The sequence below is a fragment of the Sprattus sprattus genome (genome assembly GCF_963457725.1).
Source record: "Sprattus sprattus genome assembly, chromosome: 12".
Lineage (NCBI taxonomy): Eukaryota > Metazoa > Chordata > Actinopteri > Clupeiformes > Clupeidae > Sprattus > Sprattus sprattus.
In genome coordinates, this window is record NC_137910.1 from 8,898,322 (window position 1) to 8,910,419 (window position 12,098).

Sequence of the window (12,098 nt, forward strand, 5' to 3'; positions counted from 1 at the left end):
TAATTTGTGGGTGGGTGGGGAGGGAGGGTTATTATACTTTAGACTTGCTGTAATTGTATTCATGCTGCAGGGTGTAAGTTCTTTCTGTGAAAGAGATTATTGGGGGTAAGGGGAGGGAAGCAGTGAATAACACTAATTGCTCTCCAGCAATGTTGAATTTATTGGTATTGAAGGAAAAAGAAAGGGGATCAAGAACAGACGTCGGATTTTAACTGTTTTAGCATAAGACAGTGTTTTCACGAGACTGGTGGTGTGACACTTTTTTTTTTTTTTTGGCCCTATAAAGCTTTTGTAGTGTGTTTAGATTTAGTATTAAAAAAAAAAAAACGCCCACCCCTTTGCCCTGTCCCTATTCCTTCCTGTTTTTGGTGAACTTGATGTGGGTGTGTGCGTGCGTTTAGAACACTCTTCCGAAAGGCCCAAAGGGAGATTATCCTCCATAATTGACTGAGTAAAGAACAGCCCGATAGTGTGTAGTCAACTTGAGGTCCAGTCTCGTGGAAGCACTGATGTCTGAACCAGACCGTGGCCCAGCCTGCTCTGGGCAAAATGGCGCCGGTTCCTGGTGGTATAAACATTGCTGGAGATATTTATCTTTGTAAGAAAAAAAGAAAAGAAAGAAAGGCTTCTGCTCCAGTGAAGCCGAGACGAGTATCGACACAGCTGTTTTATTATTATTTTATTTGGTTTTGCTTTTTTTATTTTATTTTCCTTCCCCCCAATCCAACTGTATTGGTGACTGTGGGTTCTCATACAGCCTGAATTGTATGCATGTTCCATAACATCTAGACTTAATATATTGTGGAGTATTCAATAACCATTATGTAGATGTTAGTATTAATCAAAAAGGGTTTAATTTCCTAGGCAAAGAGGAAAGTGTTTCATTTTTAAAAATAAACTTTATTAGATCATTTCAGTAGTGGTGAATGGTTTAATACATGACGAGGAGAAAAGAACAAGAAGCTTGGAAAGAACTCATGGGAAAGCAGAGACACTTCCATCACAGACTGGCCATCATCTCAACGAGGGGGGCGAACTGCTCCAGACCAGCAGAGGGATCCTCAGCAAATGCACACAGCTTCCTGTGACGAGAGAAGAAGTCACATCAGAATGTGCTGACACAATAAGCAAATCAGTGAGCGCAGCTGTTAAGTGATTGGGTTGAATTTTTTTGTAATTCAACTTGTGAATCGATTAACTATAATAGGTGATCTGATTGGTGCAGTTGCTATGTTGTTCCAGACTGGATCTGAATTGGGCTTAGGGACTGAATTCAAAATCACAGCGAGTTTGTTTACTTGTGAGTTTGTTTAGATGTCTCAAAAGAATCAATAACAAGGTTTAAATTTGACATGAGCTCCAGTTCAGCTGTTGTGTGAGTCTTGTGACGGTGTTCTTACCTGAAGAGCCGAAGGGTGACTGTGCTCTTCTCAAACTCCTTGGCCTTCCTGTGGCCAGACTGGATGACCGCCTCAGGGAGGCTGGCCAGCCTGGCGGCGTTGAAGCCGTAGCTCTTGGGGCAGGCGCCGCCAATGAACTTGTAGAGGAACGTGATGGTCTCCTGACTGGGGTCCTCGCACTCGTTCTCCACCATGCACGCCTGATGAGGGAGGGAGAGACAGGAAATGAGATACTGTATCAAAACATTGAGCTTACAATCCAGTTCTTGGCAGAAGTAGAGATTTCTTCCATGTCTATGTCACCAACCTAAGACAAAGATGTATTCTGGTGAGCGGACAAATGATAGTAACAACCTATAATCTTACTATACACACACAGAATCTTTTTCTGTAAGACTGAGGCCATGAAAGGTTTATGTTGTTTAGTCCTAACAACTATTAGTCACTGAATACTGCCCTCTAGTGGTTGGGGAAAGCCAGTACAGTGTACAGCAACACATCAATTTGCATGTTTGAAAAGCGTTTCAAGAAATGTTCCCCACCTCTGCTTCTATATAAAGATGAATTAAATACTGAAAGAAGAGAGAACATTCTCTCCTAGAATATGATGGACAGAATAATGGTTACCACTTTAAGGAAAACTAACCTTTAATCTACAACTTTAAAAAAAAAAAACTGCATAAAGGCGCCACCCAATGGCAGACATTTACAACTACTATAAACAAGACAGACAAGTGAGTAATGATGGGTGCTACTGCATCAAAACATTTGTTCACAGCATATTAAAACACAAGGCTCTTCGGTCAAACAGGCTGGCTGTCTGAATTTGGAATTGATGAATGTCATGGCATTAAAACTAACATTTATGTTTAAGTATGCAGGAAGACTTGTCAACCCCAGAATGTTTGCAAGAGGGAATACATGTGGAATAAATGGAATGGTGACAGTCTACCAAAATTAACCATACATAATCATAACATCAGAATATATTTTATCAATAAATAATCAATGGCTGAATGCGTTCCACTGACACTAGTGGGCCAGAGGCAGCAGAGGACTCACCATGTGGCCGAGTCTGACGGAGGGGTCGTTGGCGTGCTCCTCCACCAGGGAGTGGTAGTGAGTGGAGAAGAGGGTGCGGCAGCAGATCCGCTCAGCCAGCTCCTTCACCACAGCACTGGCGATCGCTGTGCCATCATATGTAGCTGTGCCTCTGCCTGCACAAACATCACAAACGGGTTGGGATGGAACAGGACAAACAACAACAACAACAACAACAACGATGACAACAACAACAGGGGCATCAGGCTGGAAGCCCAGGTTACCCATAAACCCACGGGTCTTACCCAGCTCATCGAGGAGCACCAGGGAGTGTCTGGTGCCGTGCAGGAGGATGCTGGCCGTCTCACTCAGCTCCACGAAGAAGGTACTCTCCCCTGCAACACACGGAGGGGTCAGAGCTTCTGCTGAACTACATCTCCCAGAGGCCCTTGGACTCAACTATCAGATTTACACTCAGTCATCACTGTGTAGACGCTAACATTCATGATGGTGGTAATTGAACATGTAGGTTAGTGATGTGTGGGTTCATTTCAATTCAATTTACATTTATATAGCACCAATAACATTGAACTGGTCTGTAGGCGCTTTAGAGCCTCAACCCCCTGAGCACAGACTAAGGGTAAGAACACACATGGGCGTCTTTTTAAAAACGGGACGCTAGAAAATGCGTTGATTCCTATGGTACGGCGTGCTTTGCGTAGGCGCACACGCAAAGCGTACCATAGGAATCAATGCATTTTCTAGCGTCCCGTTTTTAAAAAGACGCCCATGTGTGTTCTTACCCTGAGGTGACTGGAAAAACTCCCTTTCAGCACTTGAGCGTAACCCAGCTCATAAGGGGGGCCTGTGCCACTGACAACTACATCTCCCAGAGGCACTGTGACTAACAATACTATGATTAACATTCAATGAACTTCACAAGAGTGGCACAGAACCCACACATCACCGATGGACAGGACGTCAGCGTGATCTGACCGAACACGTGACCTGGCCAGTGCCTTGCTCTAGCCGAGGAGCAGACGACGCGTTCCCTCACCAGCCATGATGCGGTCCGAGGCGCCCAGGCGGGTGAAGACTCTGTCCACGGGGGTGAAGCGCAGGGACTCTGCAGGGACATGGCAGCCCAGCTGAGCCAGGATCACAATCAGCCCACACTGGGGAGGAAGGAGAAGAGGAGTTAGCAGGCTGGTACCCATCCCATGCTCCTGAGGAACAGGCTGGTACCCCCTCACATGCTCCTGAGGAACAGGCTGGTACCCCTCACATGATCCTGAGGAAGGGAAGTCGGTCCTACTGACTGGACAAGCATTTGCCATGACCAAGAGCTGCTCCTTCACCAAGGAGTTTGTTTGTTTGTGTGTCTGTGTGCGTGCGCGTGCGTGCGTGTGTGTGTGTGCACCAAGAGGAGATGATAAATTCATGTGTCCATAATTCTGCCATGGACAGCAGGTTCTGATGTATTGTACAGTCATGGACATCGTGGACGAGACCATGGTCCATCATGACATGAATAAATCATCAAAGAATAAATCTCAAGCACATTTGTTCCACTATATTTGACACCATCAAATATAATTGTCCAAACTTGCATTTGAGGATGTATGACAACTCCTAATTGTCAATATATCAACTCTCCATGTTTAACTGCACAGGGTAAGGGTGTCTGTTATGGTACCATGCAAAAAGGGTTAAGATCAGTGCCTAACCACATCCTCCTTCCTGTCTAAACAGCAAACTGCTGGCCCAGGTGTTGAGTTCAGGATGTGTGCAGTGACATGGCTTACATGAAGCAAGAACGTTAGCACTAAAAAAAGCCTTACAAGTTCTAGAAACAAACACAAGTGTCATGTCAGAGGAAAGAGGTGGTAAGAGAAGTTTCATTTAGTCCGGCCACCAACAGAAGAGAAACATGAGAGTATAGGTAGACTAGAAATGGGAAGCTTCTTAAATGTGTTCTTGCCAGCTTTATGCCTAGTCTACCGCCTACCAAGGACATGACCCCACAGGGCATCTCACCGAACCCCTCGTCTCCATGGAGACTCACCTGTCTCATGAGGGTGGACTTGCCCCCCATGTTGGGCCCGGTGACCAGCACACAGCTGGCCCGCTCCTTCCCCCCGCCCTGGCCCTCGTCCTCCTCCGCTCCCAGGCAGCCGATGGAGATGTCGTTGGGGATGAAGTCGTCCCCGAAGAATGTCTTGGTGACGCAGGGGTGCCGGGACCCCCGCAGGTCCAGGAAAGGAGACGAGTCCTGGTGGCCCTCCGGGAGCAGCACCTCCGGGCGGACCATGGGTCCATCTCCTGCCTGGCTGTACCGGGACAAGCTCAGCAGCACATCTGTGGGCCGAGGACACAATCAAGTCAGTCAGACCAAACCCTCTCCACACCACACCACATGAAGCAACACATGACATTTCCTCTCACTACACTGCTTCAATAAATTACTTGACATATCTCTTCTGGCGCCGACGCAAGTGGCAGCCTTTCCACGTAGCTCCGTTGTTTGTGTCTTTTTAGCGTTTTCCCTCAATCTATCTATCTTGACAAATGTGTGCATGAAACCTAAGCCCATTTACACACAGCATGAAGTGGCCCTTTCCTCTGCATAAGCCTCCCTGGCAAACACTCCCATGCCATAGCCAGCCCCACTCTCTCACCATCTAACCTACTGGAGCACAAATCACTCCACCCACTAATCAGACTAATAACAGCCTCATGGCAGCCCAATTCTATTATCAGTGAAATAAAATGTCATTACGGACTGTGCAAAAGAAGTCTTCTACCTGAGGCGGCCGAAGCTCGTGAAGACTTAGACTTGTATAAATGAGACACATGCGAGTGCGGACAGATGAGGCTAATCACCAGCATCAAGAAAGACACGGCTCACCCAGTGGCTCTTCTCTGCTTCATCTGCGGAGCTCATTAAATGGCTAACAGGCTGCCTTCACAACTCACGAGGCCTTAATGCAATCCAGCTTTGCCTAAGTGCACTGCACTGATGGCTACACTCTCACTCAGCTCTCTCTCTCTGCATTTCAGATTCAGGCTGCAAATGTGAAGTTCTCAATTATTAAAAGGCAAAGCGCTCTTCTAGCTGGTGCCGGTTCCAGAGCGGCAGTAATGGCCCATTGGAGGGCACTAAACGGGATGAGGCAGTGGGCTAGAGGTGGGAAATGATTCTGGCCAAACAAACACTTATTTGACAGGCCAGGGCCAGTTGCATCATATATTTGTGACCCGTCCTTCCTCTACCCTTTCAGACCGTTTCTTTTTTATTCTCCAAACAGATGTCTCTCACACACACACACACACACACACACACACACACACACACACACACACACACACACACACACACACACACACACACACACACACACACACACACACACACACACACACACACACACACACACACACACACACACACACACACACACACACACACACACACACACACACACACACACACACACACACACACACACACACGCGCTTCTGCTGAGACTATGCAAAACCATCTCCTATGATCTTTTTACTGTGAGTGTGAGTGTGAGTGTGTGTGTGTGTGTGATTATGTGAGAGTGTGTGTGCGAGTGTGGAAAAGAAAGGGAATTTCATCATACCAAGCACAGACATGCACTCCACTGCTGTCTGCCAGTCTCTGTAGTTCTTGTCGAAGTTGTAGAAGAGCCTCCTCATGCAGTCCCTCAGGGCAGCGTCCCGCTTCTCCTCCCAACCCTGCATCTCCGAGAACCAGCGCTCGATCTCCTTGGTGGCGTAGCGCTTCCATCCCTTCTTGGTGGACCTCACCTCGTACTCCTCCGGAACGTTCCTCTCAGACACGCTGTCTGGTACCTCCATCTGGTAGCGGTTCTTGCCCGTTCCCCAGTAGGACAGGGTCCTGCAGCCGAGCCTCTTCTTCTGTCGGTCCAGGTACTCCTGCAGGTGCCTCTCGCAGTCTTTGATCTGCGTCAGGGCCTGGTCGAACTCTGGGTCGAAGCCGGCCTTTGGGGTTATGACCCCGGTGTTGCGAGCCTTCTGGTGATCGAAGGCCGCGTCCCAGCGCTTGAGCTCCGGGGAGAGGTCTGGGAAGAGTCCCTCGCCATCCTCATCCTCCTCCTTCAGAACCACCACCTGCCGGAGCAGCTTGGAGCGGAATCCCTCCGTCACTGCCGACAGGACGGATACGATTTCCTGCATGGCCCTGAATCCTTCCAGCGCAGCCAGGAAGTCGGCGATCTTGCGTTTGCTGTAGACGACCTCCTCGTACATGACGGCCCGGCTGTCTGGGTGGTCTTGGGCCTTCAGAGGGGTGCCCATGCTGTGAATCTTGCTCAAGAGTCTTTCCAGGTCGGGAAGCTTCTTGAAAAGCTCCGACACCTCTGACAGCTGGGCTGGAATGCCCATGAGATCTTCCATGGCGTCCTGGCGATCCCGGATGGAGGACGGGTTGCACAGCGGAGCGCACAGCCACTGTTTCAGGAGTCTTTTGCCGAAAGGCGTGCGACAGGTATCCAGGCGCTCCAACAGACTTCCTTCCAAACCACCTGTGGATCCATTCTGGAGAATCTCCAGGTTGGCCAAGGTCACCCCATCCAGGACCATCTTCTGCCGGGTCTTGGCAAAAAAGCTGGACGGTCCCTCCGACTTCTCCATCTCCACATCCACTGGAACGTACTCCTCAAAGTTGGCCATGGAGAGTAGCTCTTGGTCCACCAGACACTTCTTCAGATAAGAGATGCATCCTCCGAGGGCCGAGAGGGCAAGCTCATACCCCTCTTTAGGCGTAAGGCATAACGAATCGCTCTCAGAGGTCATGCTTTTCAGTGTAAGAGGGAGCGCCGCACCTCCCGAGTCGTCGCTCTTCTCTGTGCTCTCCTTAAAGTAGTCCTCCTCAGCCAGGGTTTTAAGCGTCTTCTGGGCGTCCCAGAACTGCGAGCCGGCGGTGAGCCCCTCCTGGAGGGCCGCCGAGAGCGAGGCCTTGAGGATCTTGCGCGTCTCGGCCGACGGGTTCCCCTTCTCGAAGAGCAGCTGTGCCGGGGCATAGTGGGCCACCAGCGTACGCAGACGCGAGCAGTGCCGGTCGTCCTGGAACTGACCCACGTGGAAGCGGCCCATGGAGGTGTCCACGAAGCACACGCCGTAGGTGTGAGAGTGGCCCGAGCTGCCGCCCTCCCCCTCGGCCCGCTCCTTCACGCTCAGCAGGTACTTGCTGTGGCTCTCAGACGGGTCTCCGTCCAGCACGCTGTAGGTCTGCGTGCCCCGCGTGATCACGCGGCACACCTCGCGCCTGACCACGCGGTCGAACTTGGTGGGCCGCGCCATCTTCTTGCACCGCACCTCCATCATGTCGGGCGTCTCCGTCTGCTCCACGCGCGCCACCTTGTAGCCCTTCTGCACCAGCACGTCCGAGAAGCGTCCGAAGCCGATCTCGGGGAAGCCCGAGTGTGCCCAGACGCCCTTCATGAAGGTGAGGCCCATCTCGTTGACGCCGATCACCGCGTCCATGTGGTAGAGCTCGTAGAACTTGCCCACCTTGTAGAAGATTACGGCGTCGAACATCCCCGACTTGAGCTCCCACCAGCGGCGCATGCCCGGCGTGCAGCGGTTCAGGAAGTCGTCGGGCACGTACAGCGTGGTGGGGTCGTAGTCCTCCTCCGACTGGCGCCGCCGCCGGCTGTCCTTCCTCCGCCCCTCCTGCAGCCAGTCCAGTTTCTCGTGGTCCCAGACGGTCACGCTGCCGTCCACTGCCCCGGCGCCACCTGTCTGGCTGTCGAAGGTGTCCGGTGCCGAGAAGGCAGAGAGTCTGGACTTTGTGTTTGCCGACAAGGAAGACGCAGCGGTGAGGTTTCTCTTGGGTGGTTCTGAGGGGGCCGGAGTCATGGGCTTGGCCTTTGCGGGCTTCTCAGCGGGACGCTTACGCTTCACGGGTTTGACGGGGCTCTCGGGGTCCGCCTCGGGCTCGCTCTCCTCCTCTTCCTCTTCCTCCTCCTCCTCCTCCTCTGCCTCGTCCACCCCGCTGCCTACGTCTTCCTCATCCTCGTCGCTGCTACCGCCAGCCTTATTGGGATTGAACTCTTCGTCGGAATCGCCGCTGTCTGAGGCCTCCACAATGCGCCGCCGTTTGGCCTTCTGACCATTCTGCCCCTTCTCAGCAGCCACCCGGGACGAGCGGCGGCCAGGGTTCACCTCCTCTTCCTCAGACTCTTCATCAGACTCGTCACTCAGAGTGGACTTGTCCACCTACAATAGAAATGGGTAGTTTTAGATTCAGCAAAACAAGTGGACATGACTGGTGGAAACATCTGAAGATGTGAATCTTTAATTTTTTTTAATAATTTCTTTCTTTTTTTGTATTACCTGTGTGTGTGTAATTACACATATATATACACATATACATATATATATATATATTTATTTTACATGCGCACACACACAGCAATTCATTACTGCAAAGTATGTTGCAATTCTAGCAACAGTAAGTGAAGGAGAAGCCAGTAAAAGTAACAATCCTTATAATATCTTCATCATCATCATCATGAATAACATGGTACTATTACATTATTTTATCTGGGCGGGCCAATCCCTCGCTCAGCGGATTTACTGGATTACTGAAACATTGAGAACAAGAGGAAACCAAATCCGGTGGAAACTCGCTTGGCCTATGCTCCACTATGGAGCGAGAAGTTGAAAAACAATTACATCATCATGATTAGCCTAAGTGCTAAATCAATCCAGCACCATGTGAAGTCTCACCTCCATCTCATCATCCTCTTCCTCATCAGACAGATCGGTACACAGCGGCATCTTCAGTCTCTCCTCTGTACTTTTGGGCATGGCGGCGTCTGCCAGCTCCATAGCCTGGCGAATCACAGGCTTCCCACTGAAGAACAGGCCTCCCGACTTGGCATCCGTGCTGTTTGAACCTGGCAAGGCCACAGCATTAGACAACCTTCCCTATGAACACTCTCTGAGATTAACTCTGAACACAACATCCTGCTCTCCTCATACTGTATGTCATGAAACACAGACTCTACCAATACCATTCAAGGGCACGTTCAATACAGATCCATACGTTTATACTGATCCATGCATTTAGAGTGGCTTTTAATTGAAATGATGCGATCCACAAATGGAATGCAACAGTACAGCAAGACACCCGACGGACCATAGGGCACACTCACCTTGATATTCTCTTACATACTTGGTGCTGACCCAGCCTCGAGTCGGGGGCTCATCAAAGAAGTGGACATGGAGGCGCTGGTTTCGCCCTTTGCCACGCATCTGTTGCCCGCTCAAAGGCTGGGGCACCACCATGCATGGCCACCAGGGATGCCCTTCCAGCTTGGTCCACACCAGAGCACCCGCACTGAATGCGCATGACTGACTGAAAGAGAACAGTACTTCGGTGTTACAAGACCTGGGCCCATATTCACAAAGGATGCTATCTTACCACTAAGAGTATTAAGTCACACTAAAAGTTTCCAACTTAAATTTCACAAAGCAGTTGAGACAAACAAAGGGAGAACTGATTTAGGAAAAAGATTCTGTTGCCAACGTCAAGCCTCATACATGAGCTTCCTTTCAATAACCTTAGTGAGTGGTTGAGTGACAGATCTGTGCCTGTGAGTAGCATAGGCATTTATTAAATACATAAATGAAAGAAAAAATGAATGAATTAAAAAATGAAAACACCTGACTGAAAATCAACTAAATGACTCATTCTGTTTGCTGTAGTAGTAGTTTACAGCGTGCACATTACTTCAGGAGATATATGGTGATACGTCAAATTATAACGTATAAAAAATCTTTTGATTCTTTTCTTTAAAAATTTAGTTTTCTTCAGACACATATTACAGCGTACTTTCCATGCCCGTAATGCTTCTTAACGACAGTCAAATCAATAGCTTTACAACGTATTTACACACCCAAGCTGGATCTAATCAGAGACATGTCTTGTCGACTACGGTGAACATGGTTTGACGTTTGATATTCGCTGGATATTCGACAAAGCACTAAAATTGAAATGTTGGGAGGCTGGCATGCTAGTCATCCCAAGAAAGGCCGAGGAATGAAAAAACACAGCTTTTACAACTCCTGCAAAGACCACTGCGCTAAGCTCCCTCCCTCTTCCCTAAAATTCCCGCCAGCAAATCACGGGAAGCATAACCATAGCCCTAATAGCATAACACGCACAAAGTGGGCCACCATGTTACCACCTGGTTCAGCACTTTTGTTAGTAAAGCATTTAGCATTATCCAGTTTGGCATTAACCTTATATATATATATATATACATACACGTTCATTTGCAGTCACATTTACTTTCAAGTCGACCTAAATATTGTATCTTAATTCATGTTTACAACTCCACAACATGTAGGCAAACACTTGCTTTTCAAACAGCTAGCCCACCAACAAAACAGAAAGGACCAAATTGTGCACTGATACTTTTATAGACTTGAAGGTGTTAAATTAGATCGACATCTTACCAAGGTTACACAGTCGAACTAATTCTCAGGGCGATGTCAATCTCCCAGTCCAACAATAAGACTTGCAAGATTAGCCAACTTACCTTTCTTTAGCAACATTTGAAGGGGTTTTGTTCCCGAACAACTTATTCAAGCCTGTTTTAGTGGACGTTGTCTTGGGCTTTGCCGGCGTCTTTTTATGGGATTTAGCGGCTTGTTTGGCCTCTTCTTTGGGAGATGTGTTCTGCACCGATGAAGGCAGGTCAGCCTCGAAGGGTGATGGATTTGGCTTACTTTTCCCAACAGCAGGCGGTGACTTCGCAAAAAAGTTGAAAAGTGAGCTCTGTTTCGCCATTTTGAAAATGTGTTTGAATCCTTATTTCGAGAAAATACGATTCAGGAGTCTTGCATAATGCAGGCTATCTCCACTGTTACTCCATGCAGGCATGCATACATACCAGTCTTCGCGGGAAATCTCCGCTAGAGTGCAGCGGATGTGGGAAGGGCTCCTTTGGTCACCACCACATTTTACCCAATGGGTGCCTGGATTGCCTCTAAACAAACCGGAAACATTTTTAAAGACGGGGTTAACGTTGTATGGTGCAAATAAGAGCCTTATCGTGGAAGGATGGCTTGCGACTACACTATATCCGCAGTGTTGTATAAGTTTAAGTAGGCCTTACTAACCTATTATATAAGTGTAAGTAAGTTAAGACAATGGGATGTATGTAGGCCTACCGTACTCGATACGATAGCCAACAGAAAACCTCAGTGGTAGTGTCTGAAATTATATCAGGAGTTTCATGAACCATTCATTATTTGTCCATCTGAATTATTTGTAATCTGTTCTGACAAATAATGTGTCTCCATATGTTAGAATAATGAAATTGGGCATTTGCATGGAGTCTATCTACGTTTCCCGAACTTCCTGCATTGACCAGCAGAGAGCAGAAGAACTACTGTCAATTGGCTTGCACATGAACTCATAGTTAGTCGTTTGCTGGGCTCGTCTCTCTCAAACCCATCTCACTATGGCTTTTTTTTTATGTTGTTTGAAAACGAGAGAATTCTTTACAAACAGAGGCGTTTTTTGGTTACCTCATATACAATTTCAGAAAGTTTTTTTTCCTATAAAGGAATTAGTCGATTTATCTTTTCAGTCCG

The 12,098-nt window shown here is 48.4% G+C and overlaps 1 protein-coding gene across 1 annotated transcript; it reads right to left on the reverse strand.

The window, feature by feature from the left end:
- Nucleotides 1-79: 79 nt before the first annotated feature.
- msh6 (mutS homolog 6 (E. coli)) lies at nt 80-11,289 on the reverse strand (the record flags this gene model as incomplete). The annotated part of the gene is made up of 10 exons (XM_080849439.1): nt 80-1,082; nt 1,401-1,600; nt 2,463-2,617; nt 2,747-2,836; nt 3,499-3,616; nt 4,507-4,799; nt 6,089-8,708; nt 9,222-9,391; nt 9,650-9,852; nt 11,039-11,289. 10 exons carry the CDS (start codon nt 11,287-11,289, stop codon nt 1,001-1,003), a joined length of 4,182 nt encoding a protein of 1,393 aa, XP_080705565.1. The 3' UTR covers nt 80-1,000.
- Nucleotides 11,290-12,098: the final 809 nt, after the last annotated feature.